The sequence below is a fragment of the Bos mutus genome, chromosome 7, assembly GCF_027580195.1.
Source record: "Bos mutus isolate GX-2022 chromosome 7, NWIPB_WYAK_1.1, whole genome shotgun sequence".
Lineage (NCBI taxonomy): Eukaryota > Metazoa > Chordata > Mammalia > Artiodactyla > Bovidae > Bos > Bos mutus.
The window spans coordinates 47,419,143-47,440,158 of NC_091623.1; the positions used below are offsets into that span (position 1 = coordinate 47,419,143).

The following is a 21,016-nucleotide window of genomic DNA, read 5'->3' on the forward strand; positions in this document are numbered from 1 at the left end:
CTCAAGTGTAACTGAAAGTTGCCTTTCTCCACTTTGAGCAGTGACCCCTGTTTCATGCTCCTGGCCTCTCTCTCTGGTTACAGTTCAGAAAAGATGGTAATTGTTATCAATTTGACTGTTCAGGAATTTGAACTAAAGCTACTTTGAGTTTAGTTGAATTGGGAATTATTTTAAGATCAATGCGAAAAGCTTCCTAGCCGGTGAGGCTAATAAAATATCTTTTCTTTTTAAATCAAGCAAATCCTTTGGTAAGTGTGTCTGGGAATGGCCTTCTGGGTCCGCAGCTGCTGCAGAAGGAATCCAGCTTGCTTTTTCCTCCTTAAACATGACTGTTTCCTTTCAGAATTCCGTGGACGCAGCAAAGCCGCTGCTGCGGAAAGCCATCCAGATCTCCCAGCAGACCCCGTACTGGCACTGCCGCCTGCTCTTCCAGCTCGCTGTGCGTACTGTGGGCCTGACCAGGTGCACGGGTGCCAGTTGGGTGGGCGGCTCTCTGGGCTGGGCTTCCCTGGCCGCAGTGGAGGAGCCTGCAGGCCAGGTAGACTCATTGGAGATGCCTCTCCATCCCGGCTCTGCCCATACCACCCTGTCTCTGGCCAGCCCCTAGCCCCTTCTGACCCTGACACAGCCTGCCTGCCAGCCACTTCTCGCCTGCCCTCCGTGATGAAGCCCCATCACCTGCCTGTGCACACAGTGGGGCCTGGGCTGCCAGTGTCACCTGCTCCCTGGGGGAGCCTCTTAATGCCAGGAGGGTTTGGCTCAGAGGCTCCCCTGCTGAGGAGAGCTCGCCTAGCCTGAGCGGCTGCCGTCTCTCCAGGCGCCCTCCCGCCCCACACGTGCGCTGCCATCCTTGAATCCTCCCGTGTGCTTTTGTGCCTTTCGTCAGAGGAGGAAGCAGGCGAGGTAGTGAGTCACTTGCCTCAGGTCACAGAGTAGCTGGGTGCCGTGAGCAGAGCCCAAGCTCTCAGCTGAGGCCCCACAGGGGTCCCTGCCTTTCAGTCTGAGTTTGAAACTCCCACAGACACTTACCCCTGAAAGAGGCCCTTCTTGTTTGAGGCTCCTCTGGCTACTCCCCTAGTGACCGGCCCCTGAAGGTGACCTGCGAAGCACACAGACGTATTTGCACAGCCCTCAGGGGTCTGTGCCTGTTAGTGTTACTGCTGGCTCTGTGCACCATTAAGCTGTAGACAAAGCGGAGTTCTGTACCCAAAGCAATTAGTGTTGATGAGGTAATATGCTTAATTTAGCTCAGAACTGATACTGAGGCAATTTTGCTGATGTGGGGAGGTTTTGTGTAACTTGCTTGCAAGGTAGCAGATCAGATATGGTAAGTCTGGTGGTTTGGAAGTGAGGGTCATTGCTCTTTTCTCCTTTTCTCAGCAACTGCACACACTTGAGAAGGACCTCGTGTCGGCCTGCGACCTCCTGGGTGTGGGGGCCGAGTATGCCCGGGTGGTGGGCTCTGAGTACACACGGTAGGCACTGATCCTCGGGCCCTTTCTCCGCCCACTTGGGGAAGTTTGGTCGTGGACAGCAAATAGCAATGGCATCTCAGCGTGAGACGATGACCACCCTTATCCATAGTAAGAGACATGCAGATTCAGGCAGCCCAGAGATGCTTCTGCCCCACTGATGCATGAAGTGAGAAGTTGCTGAGTTGGCTGTGAGGGTGAGGGGCAGCTGGCGTTCTCAGCACTGTGAGCACTTGCATGTTTCTAGCATCTCTTGAAATAAAAAGGGCCCATGTGATGTCCTGGGTGATCCCCTTCCTGGTGGGGGTGAGAATGGTGCTTGTATGGTTGGCATACAATGGTGGGTAGCATGGTTGGCAGCCAGTCCCCATTCAGACGCCCAGGAGTGTTTAGGTGTACAACAGGGGAGAGAGGAAGAGGACATTTGTGTAACAGAACGGACATGGGTTCGTATTGTGCGGGAAACGGCTTAAACTACCTGGAGGCTAGTGCGCTGGGGTCGGGGTCGGGGTCAGAGGCCACCAGTGTTTCACCGTGCACCCTCTTGGAGGGCGCCAGTCTCTTTGTACCCGGGAGAGAAGAATCCTCTGTAGTAGGATTCCAGGCTCCTTGGAGCAGCACTCTTACTCTGTTGTGTGTGTGGGGATTGTGAAAAATTCTGTATCACAGACTCTAAGCTGGTCCCGTGGGGTCATTGGGACAGAACAGTTCCTAAGTCTATTCTCCGGAGTTCGAGACTCATCCCTCAGCCATCCTGCCTGGGATGGACACTATCACGTGGTCTGGACTGTGCGCCTGGCCCGTCTTGTCCTCCTCATGTTGCAGCCATTACTAGGTTCAGGGCGACACGCAGCGACTTGCAGGGCACGGGGATGGGGGCACACTGCACATCTTCACAAGTGTCCTCAAGACGGGCCTCTGTACCACTGTGGGCAGGTAACTGGGGTGGGCTGCACCAGGGCATGGCGCCTACGGGTCTCCTGACACAGAACTTCTGATCTCAGACGTGAGGCCTAGTGAGGTGATAATATGGCAACACTGACGTGAAGTTCTAGACCCTAGAGTTCAGCAGTCAGGCAGGAGACCCTCGGGTGTCCATGCTGTGAGGTAGCAACAAAGGATGGCAGGTGGCCGGGAGTGTCGACGTCTCCCTGTGTGACTGGGACCCCGTGCTCCTCAGTCTCCTCACTGAGCCGTGCCCACTTGGCGGGGTGTCAGCTGCAGCACGTCGGCACTCTGCACAGACTGGCGGGCCCGCAGCCCCACAGCTGCTCTAAAAGCAGCAGTCTTAGCCATTGGACCACCAGGGAAGTCCTCACTCCGTGCTTTCTTGAGCACCTGTTTCTGCATTCTGAGCTTTTGAACCTCATGAGTCTCTAAACAAGAAAAAAGTTAAAGGAAAATAGAACAAAATAGAGCACGCTTATTGGCCAGGGTCCATTGTCATCCATTTAACTGCCCCAGGGGTTAGGTCCCTGGGAAGTTGAGGTGGCAGTCATCCTAGGGGTTGCCTGGGCCTCCCTGATGCCCCCTTTCTTTTCCAGGGCACTGTTCCTGCTCAGCAAAGGCATGGTAAGTGGAGGCTGGGCAGGATAAGGTGTGGGGGCATGAGTTTGGGTCCCAGGGTCTGCCAAGGCTTCGCCTGCTTGCCATGTCATGGCCCAGCAGTTGCCTAGACCCTCGCACATGGCAGGTAGCCATGAGAGGCAGACCCTGTTCCCTGTCCCCCAGCTGGATTCAGAGACAAAGCTCCAATTCCAGGCTGTGGGATTTGTGCTGGCGGGGGAGCCGGCTCGGTTGGAGCTGCCTGGACTTGGGCTCCAGCCTGGCCTTGTGCCCCCCCTTTGAGGTGCCTGCAGTTACACAGTGCATGGACAGGTGGGTGGCAGCCCTGCGCCCGGACAGCCCCCAGCACCTGCTCCTCTCCCCACAGCTGCTGCTGATGGAGCGCAAGCTGCAGGAAGTCCACCCACTGCTGACCCTCTGTGGGCAGATAGTTGAGAACTGGCAAGGGAACCCCATCCAGAAAGAGTCTCTGCGTGTCTTCTTCCTGGTGCTCCAGGTGACCCACTACCTGGATGCCGGGCAGGTGTGTACTGCCTCCCACGTGACGGCTGCTGGGGAGCAGGCAGGTGCTGGATGGGCCTCTGACTGAGAAATCAGTTCTGCAATTGCCTCCTGTCCCTCCCCACCGACCACACTTCCTTGGTTCCCCCACCTACACCCACCTTTGCCTGTTGGGCTGAGCACTTCACTCAACGCATAGGAGCAGAGCAGACCCTTACAGGGTGCTGACAGCTGCAGAGACGGCCTGCAGGGCCTTGGGATGGGACAAGGCAGGCAGGACCTGGGTAGCTGCCACTGTGGGTACGTGCCTCTTAAGGGTGTTGGCACCTGGTAGGAGCAGATGGGTGGTCAGGTGTGCAGTGCTGTGTGCCTGCTGCAGGTAAAGAGCGTGAAGCCATGCCTGAAGCAGCTGCAGCAGTGTATCCAGACCATTTCCACACTGCACGATGACGAGATCCTACCCAGCAACCCTGCTGACCTCTTCCACTGGCTGCCCAAGGAGCACATGTGCGTGCTTGTCTACCTGGTGAGTCCCTGCAGGGGCCGGATCCTGGCGGCCCGGGTGAGAGGAGAGGGCTTCAGTGGCCACCACCATCTGACCTTGTCCCCAGGTGACTGTGATGCACTCCATGCAAGCTGGCTACCTAGAGAAGGCGCAGAAGTACACAGACAAGGCCCTCATGCAGCTGGAGAAGCTCAAGAGTAAGTCAGGCCCTGTGGGGCTCTGGGTCGAGTAGCCCCCTGGTGGGCAGCCTGCCCATCACTGCCAGTGCTGGGCCTGGAGGACTTTGAAAGACTGAAGCATGGGTCCCTGCCCCATGGGTCTCGCACCACAGTTGGCAGATAGGGATGATCAGGTTCAGGCAGAGCCGTGCCAGGCCTGGACGGGATCCTTGCTCCCCAGGGAGGTTGGGTGAGTACTTGGAGCATCTCTGTCCTATCACCCTCACTGCACAGCTAGTCACAAGGGTTAGTGGGACTCCACCGGAACCTGCGGGGACAGCAGGGCTCAGCTGAAAGGCGGTGGCTGCTTTTGCTGTCGCTTATCAGTATTGTAATGTGGATTGTGCTTAGGGTGAGATCAGAATTGGAACTTGACTGACAGCAGATCCTCTGGGGGTCCTAGGTTCTTCTGGGATTCTTGACTAATCCATCCTGGGTAATCGAGGACCTTTGACTAGTGGGAAACCAGAGCCCCGCATGTCCCTGGCTGGCTTGTGCCCCGTTCACCCTATTCACTCCCTGTGCCCTTGTCAGTGCTGCTGGGGAGGAGCCAGAGAGCCCAATTTCGCAGGGACTACTGTTCTTTTCTTTGAGATGAGTTGGGAAAGTGCTGTCTGGTTCCAGTGTGAGGACAGCCGCTTGGAACAGCCAGAAGCTGTGGTCCCCCCCACTGTTGTCTGAAGCCTGTTGCTTAGTCTCCTGGGCAACCTCAACATTTCTAGAACCCTTGGTGCCCAGCGTGCCCTTGAGCACTCACCTGGGTCAGGGCAGAGGTGCAGGTTGAGGATGGAAAACAGATCCCTTTAGGAATTTCTTGCTTTTAAAATACTCTGGTCACCAAAACCTGGCTATGAACCTGATTCCTCACCTGGACAGGGAGATGGACCCCCTTGCCTGAGGGTGCCGTGAGCACCAAATAAGCTGACAGACTGGGTGCTAGGCCAGCGCCCGGCAGAGCAGGTGGGCTCAGACCCGAGCAGCTGAGGGGCTGTGTTGCAGGAGGGCTCAAAGCCCGCAGGAGGCAGGGACGTGGGTCTTGTCTCTTTGGTGTGGTCTCCTCAAGTGCCTCAGGGCCTCACCCCTGCCTCTCGCCCTCAGTGCTCGACTGCAGCCCCATCCTGTCCTCCTTCCAAGTGATCCTGCTGGAGCACATCATCATGTGCCGGCTCGTCACAGGACACAAGGCCACTGCGCTGCAGGAGGTAGGCCCTGGGGCCGCGGGCACGCAGCAGGGGAAGGCTGGGTCCTGAGGGTGTCACTGGGGAGAACGTGACCTGGCCAGCCATGAGCCTGCATGGACATCATCAGGTTTTTACCTACAAGTTCATGTGCCCAAGGAACATGGGGTCTGGGGTTTTAGAGTCTGCTGGTGGCAATTCTAGCACCCCTCCTGCCCAGTGATCCGTAATCCTTGACGCCCACCTTCCTGAAAGGGCATGGGGTCCTTGATGAGGATGTAGGTACTATATGACTAAGACACAGGCTGCAAAGGGAGGAGGCGGAGAACCAGACAAGGGGCAACATCCTCACAGTGGGCACCTCTGCTGGGACTTTATGCCCAGGTTAGACTGGGCGGTATGCGGGTACCCCCACTGGCTTTGGGGGCCTCTTTCTCGATGCTGCTGGGGCCCTGGGTCCCACGTTACAGTGATGTCAGACATGCTGTCTCCCTGCAGATCTCCCAGGTCTGTCAGCTGTGCCAGCAATCGCCCCGGCTCTTCTCCAACCACGCGGCACAGCTGCACACGCTGCTGGTGAGTGCGTGAGGGCTGCCCGCCCCCAGCCCCATCCCTGTGACCAACACCCCAGGCAGGATTTAGAACCTTTCCCGTGGACTTCATTCTGACAAGCATCTCATAAGTCCAAGTTGACTCAGGTCCCAGGAGGCAGGAATAATGAAGCATGCCGTCTTCCTCTCCATGGTCAGGGTAAAGCTCAGATACAACGGGCTCGGTAGAGTCTCTTGTCAGGCTTGCCTGGGTGCAGCCCTAGGCGAGCCGCATGTGGCTCTGAGCCCTGGCACCATCTTCTTCTAGGGGCTGTACTGTGTCTCTGTCAACTGCATGGACAACGCTGAAGCCCAGTTCACCACAGCGTTGCGGGTAAGGTGCCGGCCCTCACTTCATGGGGCAGGAGGTGCTTCTCAGTAAGGAGTCGGGACAACAGCCACACAAACCGTGGTCAGTGGGTGACTCCCCAGTGTCCAGCCTGGTGCCAGCTGCGACAGTGCTGTGCCATTTATCCAGGGCTTCCTTTGTCAGGCCTTGTGCTGCCCGGGTACGGACAGGCCAGTGCTGGCAGCACAGCCTGATGCAGGATAGCTATGGGCAAGGGGGCACCCTGGGCACCCTGGGGTGGGGCTTCCCCAACTAACTCAGAGGATAGCCTCAAGGAGGTTGTCTTGAGCCGGGCACCTGCTGGACATGCCCTGGTTAGCCACTTTCACTGCGGATTCCAGTCCTCCCGGTGGTCCACCAGGTGATGTTGACTTGTGTCCCAGCTACTTGGGCCCTGGTGCTGCTCACTCCAGTGGTGCTGAGACCTCCCCTCATTGCCTGTGGTCCTTGAAGGTCTCTTAGACACTCCTTCTGTGTCCCACTTCCTACACAAATTGCTGCTTTGTTTCAACATCAAAGTTCCCAGCAGATGGTGTGTGCCGCCAGGGGCTGTGTCCACCGACCTGGTGGGGGAAGTGGTGGTAGAACCAGAACTTGGATCCAGACCCCTCATGACACCAAACATGTTTCCTGTGGTCCTGTGACAAACATATCAGAGCATCTTTGCTCAGATCAGACAACCCTCTGGATCTCCTTGGCACCTGCCAGGGTCCTCCAGGTGGGGTTTGTGCTTCGTAGGCATTCTTGGCTTCTTAGACAGTTGCACTCGCTGAGCCCTGTTTAGAATGCTCAGCCCCCAGGGTCTGAGCAGTGCTCATACCACTCAGATTGGTTCCTTTCATGGCCATTCTTGTTCCTCCAGAAAAACTGGGGACAGCAGTCTGTCTACCACCAGCCATTAGCAGAGGAACCAGCAAGCATGCTCCTCTGCTGTGTTTACACACACTGGGGTCCTGGGGTGACCACCTGAGGTGTCGGGGGGGCACCCAGGTCTCAGTGAGACAGCAGAGAATGGAGCAAACTGTGGCGTGTTCTGAGGACAGGCTCTAGGGTGGCTGGCTGTGCTTTTCTGTTTCCTGAGTTTCCTATAATGCAGGTGATTATTTTATAATGACAGGAACTAACAGTTTTGTTGTCCTTAGGTTCAGGAGGCAGGGGTGTGTATGTGTGTTTGGAATAAAAAGAGTAAGAAGATTCCAAGGTAGCTGTTGTGGAGCGTTTGGGTGGCTCTGATGCCGCCAAGCGACCCCCAAGGGACATGACTGCCCAGCTGGGCCCCCTAATGCCCTGTGTCTCCCATATTCCAGCTCACAAATCACCAGGAGCTATGGGCCTTCATCGTGACCAACCTGGCGAGTGTGTATATACGGGAAGGAAATAGACACCAAGAGGTAGTAGGTGACATGCTTCATGTTTGGTATCCTTTCAACTCTTACTTGGAGGGAGGTGTGTGGGAAGTGTGGGCCTGGGCACCATCAAATCTCTTGACCCTAGGGTATTTTCCTTCCAACAAAGTGTCCCACAGAGTGGAGCATGGGCGTGGCTTGGGGGAGGCCAAGTCTAGGACAGAAACGTTTCTGTAGCAAATTACCATTTCTCTCTACTGAAAACTAGCCAACCATTGAATCCCTTGGGGGGAAAAAGAAAATTTCTTCTCTCAGCTGTCTGTTCCAGCTGTCTGTCAGCGAGGCCTCATGGCTCAGTTTCGAGGAGTGACACCTTGGGCTCCTGTCTGCATTAGGCTCCTAGGTGTTCTAGTGCCCCAGCCTGCTGGAGCAGGGAGGTGGGCGCCAGAGCTTGCCCCCCAGGATAAGTACCTCCCACCAGGTTCCCGTTGTGACACCCCCTTAGCCCTGCCATTTCCCTCCAGCCCGGAGCCCTCTGAAGTAGCTCAGATCCATCACTTGTCTCCATACCTGTGACCTTCATTTTTTAGTTCAGGCCACTATCATCTCTTGGCTACAAAGAGAGATGGCCCTGTACTTAGCTGATGTCACACATAGTTGGTTGGTTTGAATGCTTTGGGCAGAAGGCCCCGTCTAGCTGCTCCAGTGGCCTGAGAGCACAGCAGGGCAGGGTCTTGAGGGCCTGATGTGGTCTCTGTGGGTCTCAGAGGAGTTTGGCTCCTTTGTCTCACCTCCACCCCCACCACAGTGTGTGCCTCCTGAAGGGACTTCGGGGGTACTGGGCACAGCCTCAGCCCACTTCAGCCCTCACCCCCCAACCCAGCTTCCCCTCTATACATCAGCCAAAGGGAGCCTAAGATGTCAGCAGGGTTGCAGGTTCTGCCCCTTCTCCCGGCAGGTTGCACTCAGGCATGGGATTTGAGGTACGGGCATATGCCATGAGACTGGGTTAGGAAGTTGCAGGCAGCCCTAGTTACTTACTGGCATACTGGGGCCAAACCCTCTCATTTTTAGAAATGCAGAGTTATCCTAACTTGCAGACATTGCTTTCACAGCTGTACAGTTTGTTGGAGAGGATCAATCCAGACCACAGCTTCCCTGTCAGGTAGGCAGCCCCAGGCCCCAAGTCCCACTTTACCAACTCTCTTATGCTTTCTCTGCTCTTGGTAGTGTGAGCATCTGTGGGGCCCCAGACTGCCCGTGTACCCCAACACCTCCCATCCTCCCACCCAATCCCCATTTGTAAATCTGCTGCTTTCATTAAAACTCACTAAGGTGTGATGCTCCACTCTTCCTCAGCTCACACTGCCTCCGAGCAGCGGCTTTCTACGTGCGTGGGCTTTTCTCCTTCTTCCAGGGACGCTATAATGAGGCCAAGTAAGTACTGGAGAGGGCAGGTGGCCCTGTACCCGGCACCTCTCTATGTTCCTCTTCCCCCAACGGCATGTGCCCAGGCCCCCTGTTCCTGCCCTTCCCACCCTCCCCCAGGTGGTCTCTGCTCAGGGCCCCAAGGCTGCCTTTTCTTCCCCAAAGCCCTCCCAGTGGGGCCTCAGCATCTGTTCTTCTCACGAAGGCGTTTTCTGCGGGAAACCCTGAAGATGTCCAACGCGGAGGACCTGAATCGGCTCACAGCCTGCTCCCTCGTGCTCCTAGGTCACATCTTCTACGTGTTGGGAAACCACAGGGTGAGTGTCAGGGGCCAGGCTGAGGGGCATAGGGCCAGGGTGGTGCTTAGTGGGGTGGAGGTGGGCACCTAGCAAAGTGCCTCCCATCCCGTGCCCTGCAGTGATCCTATCTCAGTGACCTCTCACCCCCCATAACCCCCCACCCCCACCGCCGTGCTCTATGAGACTCAGACAGCCTGGGCAGGCAGGGCTGGGGGAGCTTTGAGTTCCTGAAGGGTGCACCTGTGTGGCAGACGGGCTGGTGTTGGCCCATGGCAGTTGTCAGGCAAAGCCCCAGGGCTCAGTGGAGCTAGAGCTGCTCAGACTGCCCAGAGCTGGCGAGGCTGAGGGCAGGTCCCCTTCCCTGTGCTAGTATTTGGAGGCTAAAAGGTGTGTTCACTCAGCTACAATCCCAGGGATTCCTTCTCTGCCCATCACACATGGTATCCTCAGGGCACCCTGTGTCTACCCTCACCAACTGTGTCTCCCTGTGCCTGGCCCCCACCCATGCCATACGGTCTCGGGTGGGATCAGCTGACTTCTCAGTTTCCCCGTCTGGGGGTGTGTGAACATCTCACCTACTCCAACCCATTGACCTTACAAGGTCTTTAATTTTTTTAAGAGTATGTTTGTCAGTATAAAAGATGTTATGGTTATCATAGAAAGTCTAAGAAGCAAAGGATAAAATCCTTGCGTGTCTTCTGTCTTCCAGCTCTTTTCATTGCCTGCCTCTGTGTAAGCCTAAGTTTTATAAGGCTATTTTATAATTTTATGTCTGGTCTTTCTCTGCACCACTGTGTTGGGGCCTTTTTTTAATGGCAGTGAGAGTTTTTAAGTGGCATCAGTTCAGTGATTTAGCTGAACTTACTTTAGCTGATTTCAGGACAGAGAACGCAGGCCCATAAAGTTTTATCTGATCAAATCCCAGAGCTTCTAAAGAATGAGTGTTTTTAATAAGCCCAGTGCATCTCCCCTCCGCACAATCATGTGACAATCATTTTCTGAGGCCCGCATGCCCTGCAGCTGTGTCCTGAGCCCTGGCAGGATCAATACCCTGAAAGGAGGGTGAGCAGTGGGTTCTTCCTTCTGAGTGTAGCTCCACTCCTTCTAGAGCACCTTGTCTTGGTACTCGGAGCACAGGGAGGACAGTGGCCTCAGGGCACATCCCGGCATTGGGCAGGGATGAGGGGCTCAACATGAGGCCCCCCTGAGTTTAGGCCGCCCGCCTTGTGTCTCGGTGCAGTGGCGGTGATCACCTCGTTGCCAGCTGAGGAGTTTAATGTCACACAGCCCCAAACTGCAGACCCAGGCTTAGAACCTAGACTTCGCTGATGCTTGTTTGTCCAGAAGCTTCTAGAAGCTACCTTTAGTGGGGCAGGGTGAGCAGAGTAGCTCTTCAGCTATAACTTCTGGTATGTGTGGGGGGCAGTCCCAGAGCAAATTACAGAGCTTATTTGGGAATCTCTCTTGCTTCTTGGGGCCACCAGGAGCCCCCAAAGCCAGGCGCCGCCTCAAGCAGCGCTAGATCTGTGGGAGAAGCCGCCTGCCCTGGGCCTACCAGGCCACAGCATACTCAGGCATTAAAGTTTGTGGGTGGCCTCATGCAGGACCCCTCTCCAGACAACACCGGTCTTCACACCTAGGTTCTGTGGAAACCAAGCTGTCACAGGGAACTGGAGCCAAGGGGACTCCCTCCCAGCAGCTCCCTCTCGGCCCCGGGCCTGGAAGAGGAGACCAGTTTTTCCTGTTCTGCATTCTGAGGTCTTAGGAGGCCTTGGTTCAGTTTTGAAAACTTTTGAGACCCACCTGGAGCTCATCTTCGAGGTGCTGGCCCGGGTGGGCAGCGTAGTCACTGGGCTTTTGTGTCTGGAGGCGCATCCCACACAAGGAGGCTGTGTTGGAACCTGGGCCTCAGGAGTTGGTTTGGAGGATATATACTGGGCTACATGCCAAGTGCCCCCCCCCCGCTACACTGCACGTGGTTGCCACATGGGGGCTCTCCCAGTGTCACCCTGAACCCAACAGTTAGGCCAGTAGGCTCTGGGTCCTGCGCTGGGTGGAGTCACTGCAGAGCCAAGGATGGGGGTTTGCGGACCCCAGCAGCTTTCACTCAGCTCATCCTGAGGGCTGAGGCACGGTGCTCTCACAGCTACATTGTGGAGTCAGGGTTCAAGGGGGAACACATCCTGGTGCCCCACAGCCCCATGTGTCTGAGGTGGGCTTCTGCAGGAGCAGGTTCGTATGTAGAAAAAACCAGTTCTTCTCTCTTTTGACCATTAGTCCTCATTGCTCCCACCAGGACAGACTGCCCTGAGACCCCTGAATCTATTTTTTTTTTTGTTTAATTTAATGTTGTTTATTTATTCATTTTTGGCTACATTGGATCTTTGTTGCTCTGCACAGGCTTTCTCTAGTTGTAGCAAGTGGGCCTCCTGTTACAGTGCCTTCTCGTTGCGGAGCATAGGCTGTCAGGCCCTTGGGCTCAGTAGTTGTAGCTCCTGGGCTCCAGAGGGCAGGTTCAACAGTTGTGGCACGGGCTTAGTTAGTTGCCTTGTGGCATATGGGATCTTCCCAGACCAGAGATTGAACCTGTGTCCTCTGCATTGGCAGGCAGGTTTTTAACCACTGGGTCACCAGGGAAGCCCTGAGTCTGTGTGTCTAATCGGCTCCTGAGGTGGTCCAGGGCTGCCTGCCACCAGTGCTTTTTCTTCATTTAGAAAGACAGAGGCACATAGAGTCGCCCGTGGCTGTGCCCCAGCCAGGAGGCACATGCAGGGCCGAGGAGCGGGAGCTGTTTCTTTTCCCCCGGGGTTGTCGAGGAGTACTTTCAGAGAGGGTCATTTGGGATAGACTGTACAATAGGAGTAGGTATTTCCCAGGCAGCGGGAGGTCGCAGGTGGGCCCAGGCTGTCCCTGCCGTCAGGCTCAGCCGCCTCCACCCCAGCCCTGACCCTCCTCCCACCGCTCCCTGACCCCTCCGCCGTTCCCTGACCCCTCCGCCGCTCCTTGGCCCTCCGCTGCTCTTGGCCGACAGGAGAGCAACAACATGGTGGTGCCCGCCATGCAGCTGGCCAGCAAGATCCCGGACATGTCGGTGCAGCTGTGGTCGTCGGCCCTGCTCAGAGGTGAGGCGGAGGTCCGGGAGGTCTACACAGTCTGGTTCTGACTCTCTGGGACCCACAGGGCTAGTTCTTGGCATCTGCTTGGGCAGTGAACCCTGGCGCTTGGCCTTGGTCTCCTTCCCATGAATGGGGATGGCAGTCGTCCGTGTCCGGCAGAATGAGCCAAGGTGCTCTGGGCACAGAGAGCGTGCTTAGCAGCTGTCATGGCTGCTCCCCCATTTACAGATTGTGAAACCAGGGCCCACAGACTCACCCAGGGTCCTGGTGAGGAGGTGGAGGGCCAACTGTTCTCATCCGCAGTGGACTTGGTGCACTCATTCCGCCCTCCTGCCTCAGAAGGGAACACTAGGTGCCTTGCTCCCTGCAGGCTCCCGGGTGCCCCAAGCTGGCCAGGAAATCCCTGGGAGAGCCACATCCAAGGGGCCCAAAGGACTTGCACTGCCCTCCCAGCCCTCATATTTGCCCCTGTGGGCCTCACTGTTCATCCACCTCCAAGGACATAAGACTCAGAAACTTGGCTGTCGGCAGGTGGGCTCTGCTGACCCTGACACAGGGTTCAGGGCAGGTGACGTGCCAGGCACAAGGAATCCACTGGTGGAGCTGGGGTTTGACTCAGGCCTCCACCCACACCTGAGGGGAGGCCCTGGGGCAGTGGCAGGCCAAAACAGGCCCATGCTTTGCATGTACCCCCACCCCCCCACCCCAGACCTGAATAAAGCCTGTGGGAATGCCATGGATGCCCACGAAGCCGCCCAGATGCACCAGAACTTCTCGCAGCAGCTACTCCAAGACCACATCGAGGCCTGCAGCCTCCCTGAGCACAACCTCATCACGGTAGGGGCACAGGGTGGGGAGACAAAATGAGGGGGCTGGGTGGCTCCTTGGGGTCAGCTCACCCAACCTGCAACCCCAGGGAACACACTTCCTGAGGAAGGAAGCACACCGTTAGCCACTGTCTCCTTGCGCCTCTCCAAAAAACCCTAACCCAGCCTGGCCTCAGGAACCCCCTTGGATGGGCAGGAGAGCTCCCACCCAAGTGGGTGATGCAGGCTGCTTCCTGGGGGCCCTGACCAGCCTGAGGAGAGCAACATTCCAGGCGCAGACACGCAGCCCAGCACCCCCCTGCTGCTCACTAGGAAGGGCCTCATCCGTGTGTCCTTTCCCCGCAGTGGACAGACGGCCCGCCTCCCGTGCAGTTCCAAGCTCAGAACGGACCAAACACCAGCCTGGCCAGCCTCCTGTGAGACCCCTGCACGCGGCCTCTCAGCTTCTCCAAGCCTCCATGGGGGCCTGGTGTGTCCCTGACTTCCACCCAGATGGCACTTGAGCTTTCCCTGAAGACGTGCTGGCGTGGCTGTCTTCAGGTTTCTTTCCTGTCTCCAGAGCAGCCTGGGTCCCTGGGGAGCGTGGAGGGCTGATTCCTGTCCTCCCAGGACAGGCCAGCTGGCCATTGTTGCCAGGGGCCAGGAGTCCGAGTGCTGTGGCTGCCTGTGGGCTGCTGGAGCTGACTACAGAGCCATCCTTCAAAGTGGGTTTGAACTGCTGGTCCTGCTTCCATGTCTGAGTCGTGTCGTCAAGAGAGTGTCTTGCTAGGGAAGCGGGTCTTGGCCATCAGCCTGGTCCTGACCCTGCACGCACGGGAGGTCGGTGCCACTGAGGTACCACATGACTTCCACAGGCCTCCTTGCTGGGCCAGAGTGTTTCCTCTGCTCATGGCAGCTTCCTGCACCCAGAGGCAAGATGCCAGTGTCTGACCCACAGTTGGAGGGAAGAAGTGATGGTGCCTGTCAGGGACAGAAATGCTTGTCTCACCCCAGTGCTTTTCCTGGCTTGCCTTTCTGGTCAGCATCCATCGTTTTGGCAGCTGGGGCGTCCAGGAACCTGACTTCTGAGCATCTGCACCTTGACCGGGCTCACTGTCCGGCTGTGGGAGTGCACCTGCTGGTGTTGACCTACGTGTGTGCCTGTGTTGCTTCCCAGCCAGAGCTGGCGCCTGGAGCTGAGACTCCTGTGTGTATCAGCCGCCTTCTGCCTGTCAGAGTCCACAGTGCAGGGCGGGAGGGACCTTTCTCAGCCCAGCTTGGCTCTACCACTTTGCAGGCAGCCATTCCCTTGGTACCCTGCCCTGTCTTTAGAGGGGAGGAGGAGGAGACCTACCTGCCTTGGGTCTCGGGACAGCATTGTAACCTCTTCCTGAGCTGGACCCCAGGAGGCTCTGCCAGGCCCAGACAGCCGTTTTGGTTCTGTGCTCCTCTTGAATAGTCAAGGCAATGCCCCAGGTGACAGTGACACTGGGGGCCGTCACGGCAGCAGCCTGGCCCCATTTGGCTTCCAGTGCCTGGGAGGGTCTCCCTGATGAGGGTGGTGTGCGGTTTTGCTAGTTACGACTGCTTGTTGGTTCAGGTCTTGTTACCCAACACTGTGAAAGCTGCTTCTCAAAGCCTCAGTATCTGTGACGAAAGGAATGTTGGGATTGCTCAGGTCAGCTGCTTGGGCCCCAAGGCCTGGGTGTGCCTTAGCCACTAGCAGGGCTATCAACAGACCTCCTTGTTCTGGGTCACTGCCCACATCAGGGCCCTACTGCCCTCTTAGGGGCCAGCAACAGGCATGTAAGTAAGCTACTGAATGAAGGGACAGCCTGGTTGAAAGGACAGGCTGGCCAAATTTTGTTTGAAAAGGACCTGCCCTCTCTGTGTCATCCTGGGTCACTCAAGAGTCCAGCCCTGTCCCGTGCTCCTCGGGGCTGCCCCTGGGTCTCTGAGGCCTGCAGAGGTGGTCTGCTGCCTGTTCATGAGCTGTCCCCATCCCGTCTTCCTCCCCCTTTGACGGTCCCCCCGCAGAGGTCCTCTCTTCCACCAAAGGGATAGAGCACCTGTCTCGCTACAAGTTGCACCTGCTAGCCTGGACTCCACAGTGTGCAGCCTCTCCAGACCCACATTTCTTCAGTCCTGCTTTACATTGTTTGAGTATTTATTTAAACCTTTCTTTGCTTCTAGGGCATTTTGTATGTAGAGCAGTTGAAATAAGAACCTCAAAACTTAATGTCTTGTCCTGATGTTGAAGTGCTTTTAGTGACCACTTTGTTATCTATGTATATGTAAAGTTAAAGGTGAGTTCTTAAGTTTACAGTTAAAACTTCAGTACTCGATATTTAATGCCCCGCTCTAGCTATATGGATGCCAACCCGCATGTACATGCGTGCGCGCAGGCTTTGAACTTCCCCTCACTGCAGCGCCTTCAGCCACAGAAAGCTGTTGTAAATACCCTCCTGTAAGTCCAAGTTCAGTGCCTCACGGTTTCTCAATCATAAGAATTTAAGACAGACTGCACACAAGCCCCAGAGATCTATTACAGCCAGTGTCATATAGCTGGGTGTTCAGAAAAATACAAAAACTCCAAACTCTTAAGCATACGGGGGATGTGAGGGCATAGCAGAAAGATTGCTCTTGGCAGGTTAATTGTTGAAAGCTGTTCTGACTCCCTTTTGTGTGCCTCCCGCTTCCTCCTGTCAGTGATGGTGGCCCTCAGGTCCTGTGGCTCTGAGGATGCTGGTCCAGGAGGTGCCGGTTCCCTCTCAGACACGTAGTTGGATCCCCACAGTCGCCCTTGGGGGAGGCCAGGGTCCTCCCCCTGGGGTAAGCACTCCCCGCCCCACTTACTGGGAACACAGGCAGGGAAATCGGAAAAGGCTGCCTGGCACAGTGGGTGAGATGTGTTGGTTGCATCATCTTTGTTTCCCTAAAAGGTTTTTAATGTATGTTTGGCATACTGTCTTTTAATGGATTTTCAGTGTCTTAAGTTTTTAGCAGCCTGTATTTTCAGCTGGTGCTTTTAATCACAAAAAAAATTTTTTTTGTAAATACAAAGCATTCTTTAAAAGAGCCGTAGAACAGAGCTTCTTGTTTGTAGATTTTTTTTTCCTGTGTATTCAAAGTAAAATAACTTGCAGGAGCCGTCACTCACTGTGTCTTTGTTGTGCCGTGCACCCCTCACATGTGGCCTGGTGAAGACTCTTAAGCTTCCACGGCCAGCCGGCGGGGCCACAGGGCCTTCTGCTGTAACCCACAGGGCATGAGGATGCAGAGCCCCAGACCCTGCATGGAGGACCTGAGGGAAACGCGCATCCCCTCCCCCTCTAATGAGGACGGTCCTCGGTCCAGCCCTGCTGCAGGGAAGAGGGCCGCTGAGACGTGACAGGCACCGCCCACAGCCCTGCCTGTTCCTGGCTCTCCACAAGCCAGACTTCCTTGCATTCCCGGTGTCCTGTTTCCTGTGTTCTTAGAAAACACACGGGTCAGCCTTCATGTACCTGGGGGTTTTATTTTTCCTTTTTGAGGTGAAAGTCACGTAAAATTTAATGTCTACAATTGAGTGGCATTCAGTACATTTACTGTGTACAACCAGCAGCTCTGTCTAGTTCCAGAACACTTCCATCACCACAAAAGGAGACCCCATCTCCATTAGCAGTCATTCCATTCTCTCCCCAGTCTCTGACAACCACTGATTGACTGTCAGTCTCTATGGATTTGATTGATCTGGGCATTTCACATAAATGGAATAGTGTAACGTGTCCTTTTGTGTCTGGCTGCTTTCACTCAGCTTCGTGTCTTCAAGATTTTTCTACATGAGAGCAGGTATCATTGCTTCATTTCTTTTTTATGGCTAAATAATGGTCTGTTGGATGATGGATGGACCACATTTTATCCAGTCACCATTGATGGGCTTTGGGCTGCTGCCCCCTTGTGGCTGTTATGAGTAGTGCTGCTGTGGATGCACCTGAGCATTTATTTTGGCACGTGTTTGCAGTTCTCTTGGGTTGTGCCGTGCTTTTAATGCGCATGGATAGGACCATCCTGCCACCCGTGCTGTATCAAGGCCCTTGTGTTGCTCTCCTCCCTCTGCCCTGAGAGGATGCCCAGGTGGCCTTGACTTTTTAAGGGCACTTTTGAAGATGCCTTTGGGCCACAGTCCCCAGGCAGAATTGCTGGCCACTGGATGTGTGAGTGATTCGACATAATGCAGAGAACACACTTGGGAAGCAGATGATAAGAACTCAGCCAGGAGGCATCCACAGGGCTGAAGAATGGAATGGACCTCACAGAGGCTAGCAGGTGGCCAGGGCAGCTGGCCCAAGGACCAAATACCTGGGAAAGGCACATTACTAGTCCTCGGTAACACTCACCCCCAGTCCTCAGAAGTCCTGCCGGTCACTCTGCCCATTCCTGGCCATCTTCACCTGCCTGAGGTCCAATCATGCCTCCCACCTGTCAGCTCCTCCCTGAATGGTCCCAGAATATTCTTTGCTCACTCGCACCTGTCCCCTTGCAAGGAGTACTCTCCTTGTGGTTGCTGGGTTTCACTGGGGAACGTTTTGGCCCAAGCCTGGTGTAGGGTGGGTGGGTCCATGGGACAGCCCAGAGGGAGGGACACACGGGCCATCCCAAGGCCGGTCCAGCAGGCGCCACTGGACGCCTGCCCACAATGTGCAGGTGTCAGCGTTCACAGTCACTGTGGCCGGGTCCCCGCTGGCCTGCACCTAGAGGGGGCCTGGACCTCACAGCCCCTGGCCGATGGGCTCCTGCGGGCCTGGGGATTTGAAGTATTCCTCATGTGTGTTGGCTTCCCTTTTGGTCTCCTTGAGCTCTTTGAGTTTATATTTCCCCACAAAGAAAGCTATTTGGGGAGGTTCGTGCTATGTTTCTATCTGTCCAGCACCTCACATCGCTTCTTCCATTTGAACCACACCACCTTCTTTCCCTAATACAGTCCCAGTCAGCTCAGAAGTGCCAAGCCTGACATCTGCAAGGGGCCTGAGAGGGGAGGGGGCATCGCTGACAAGTTTAAAAGTATTTTACCACAAATTCATTCTCATGTGGTGAGATTACAATGCAGTTGGTTGGGAAAAAAAGGAAACAAGTCATTTCTATGTGAATTAGTTTTTCTTAGCACTTTGATATCTTCTGATACTTTCTTCAAGGACTGGAAAATAAAAGGACTATTGTTTAGTCGCTAAGTTGGATCCCAATTTCTTGTGACCCCAATGGACTGTAGCCCTGCAGGCTCCTCTGTCCATGGGATTTCCCAGGCAAGAATACTGGAGTGAGTTGCCATTTCCTTCTTCAGGGTATCTTCCCAGCCCAGGGAGCGAACTCACATCTCCTTCATTGGCAGGCAGATTCTTTACCACTGAGCCAGCAGGGAAGCCTAAAGGGACTGTTATGGTGATGCTTTATGAAAAATGTAATGCTCAATGAATTATGACTGGTACAACAAACGTTTTAAAAATCGTAACATTCTTACACTAAGTTAGGAGTTCCCTGTATGAAGAAAAGCTCTCTGAAATAGATCTTAGAAGTGGGCCACTTGGTCAGTGTGTGCTTGTTTTGCTTTGAATGTTTCTAACTACGATTCTGAATGTCATGTGTCTGCGCAACTCGATGTTCAGGCTCCATCTGCAGGTAGGTATGCTCTGTCCAGAGCAAGTGTCTGTGTGGCCCTGGAGGATGTCCTGCTACTGAACACAGGGTTCTGAACAGAGACACTCCCCTAAAGGGTTAAATACAAACTGCTCAGAAGTAACCTGAACCGGAAGTAAATCTCCCATCTCATCCCTGTGTCATCAGCTGCTGCCAGTGGCCCAGTTTGTTCCAGCCTCAGCCACCAGGGGGCGTGGACACCCCAATCAGCGGCCCCACCAGGCAGGGCAAGCAAGCTGGGAAAGCTGGTCTGGGTGTCACCAGACCTCAGTGTAGCCTGGCTGTGTCCTCCTCTGCAAGGGTGTGGGCTGACTTTTACCTCAGGGCTGCTCAGTTCCCTTCCTGTAACACACAGTTTGGAGAAGCTGATCCCCATGGTTCTCTAGGTGTCAGGGCTACACCATTCCTTCATTTACCAAACATTTGGCACCTACTGGGGACACAGCAGGAGCCACATCAGACAAAGTCCCTGCCCTCAGGGAGTGGACATTGTACCAGCAGCTCTATGATGGACCTCAAATAGGAGCAAGTGCTGTCTTGCCTGTGAGAGAAGCAGCATACTGCAGGATGGGGCAAGCAGGGGACCTGGGGGGTAGTGGAGCTCTGTGACAGGACAAAGGGAAGTCTTCCTCAGCCGGCCAGTCAGCTGGGCAGGCAGATGACGTTTCCAACTTCTGCTACACAGCCACCGAGACTGTGGGGAGGGAATGGACAGCCCTCACTTCTGAACACTCCAGACAGGATGCTCCGTGGGCCTCTGGGCTGCCTGTGGCATTCTGGAGGGCAAGGGCCGCCACACGTGCCCACCACCTCAAGTCCAGCCAAGGCCTGGGTCATGTCCAGGAGGACACTGATGGATGGAGAAAGTGACTGAGCCCCCATGTCCAGGGGAGCGACTGAATCTCCAGGCCCCCTCAGGTTCTTCCCCCAACACATTTGGGCCCACGTCCCAGAAGTGAACTCAGGTGGGACTACAGACAGGGATGTGAGGCATGGCCATGGGTCAGACGGTGACTGACCGAGACGGGGTCACCCACCCCCTTGTGTAACACACTCCAACAGCAGGTAACCAAGGGTCAGAGCCCTCCTGACAGCACCACGAACTAACCATAGAAGATGCCTCAGAGCTGGGTCCCGAGTTCAGGAACTGTACTGTCATCTGGCAGAAGGAAGTCCCAGCAGGGCCACGCCCAAATCCCTCATTCAGGATCTAGTTTTCCTGAGACCTAAAAGCTTGACTTAAGGAGATTACTTTTTCTCCGGGATTATTTGCCCCTCCCTGCCTTTTCTGGAGTAGCCATAGACCATGCCTGGGGTTGCCCTATGGAACACCCGCATGCCTTGGATACAGAGTACGGGGCCAGGTGGGTTTTGCACACAGACGGACCCCATGGTGAGACGAGGAGCCCATAGCCACGTCATCTCTCTCCGGATTCTTCCAACCTTGAAACTTTACCTCAGGTCTCACAGCCACACCCTCGGTGAGGATAATAGGTTGGTGCTGAGCACGCTCCCCTCCCTTCTCATAATTCTCATGAAAAAGGCCAGAATCTATATTTGGTCACCCAAGAAACCTCCCCACACAACACGATACATACCTGGATGCAGGGACATCAAAGGTGTGTTGATCAATGCTGTGTGGGTGGCTAACGAGCTGGGGCACCCAAAGGAATCAGCAGTTCAAGGTCACAATTTGGGGCCAAAGTGGATTTTTGAAGCTGGTTAATCCCTCACTCCCAAGCCACACCAGACTCTAACCTTCATGTCTGATGAGCTCCTCCAAAGGCAGTAGGCTGTGGGGTTGTGTGAAGTGAGTTATTCAAACCTGAGCTGACTGCTAGCGGGGGCCCTGGAACATGGAAGATACTCTGACACTCGGGGATAGGTTTATAATGTGGGAGAATTGGTCATTGATCTGAAATTCAAATCTAACTGGGCGTCCTATGTTTTCATTTGCTAAATGTGGCCA

At 55.2% G+C, this 21,016-nt stretch overlaps 1 protein-coding gene across 4 annotated transcripts in view; it reads left to right on the top strand.

Moving 5' to 3' along the window:
• The window catches only part of MAU2 (MAU2 sister chromatid cohesion factor), a 39,082-nt gene extending 22,553 nt beyond the window's left edge, over positions 1-16,529 (top strand). Inside the window, exons 4-19 of one of the 4 annotated variants that reach the window (XM_070373411.1) lie at positions 344-439; positions 1,381-1,475; positions 3,017-3,044; positions 3,406-3,561; positions 3,919-4,065; positions 4,151-4,241; positions 5,361-5,464; positions 5,939-6,016; positions 6,299-6,364; positions 7,687-7,773; positions 8,841-8,890; positions 9,085-9,162; positions 9,359-9,470; positions 12,484-12,574; positions 13,278-13,405; positions 13,741-16,529. In XM_070373411.1, coding sequence (XP_070229512.1) covers positions 344-439; positions 1,381-1,475; positions 3,017-3,044; positions 3,406-3,561; positions 3,919-4,065; positions 4,151-4,241; positions 5,361-5,464; positions 5,939-6,016; positions 6,299-6,364; positions 7,687-7,773; positions 8,841-8,890; positions 9,085-9,162; positions 9,359-9,470; positions 12,484-12,574; positions 13,278-13,405; positions 13,741-13,815 — 1,482 coding nt within the window. In that variant the 3' untranslated portion in view covers positions 13,816-16,529. Of the gene's footprint in view, positions 1-343; positions 440-1,380; positions 1,476-3,016; positions 3,045-3,405; positions 3,562-3,918; positions 4,066-4,150; positions 4,242-5,360; positions 5,465-5,938; positions 6,017-6,298; positions 6,365-7,686; positions 7,774-8,840; positions 8,891-9,084; positions 9,163-9,358; positions 9,471-10,161; positions 12,575-13,277; positions 13,406-13,740 lie in introns of those variants that run through there. The other 3 variants (XM_070373413.1, XR_011464739.1, XR_011464740.1) reach the window with 3 other exon arrangements.
• The last annotated feature ends 4,487 nt before the right edge of the window (positions 16,530-21,016 follow it).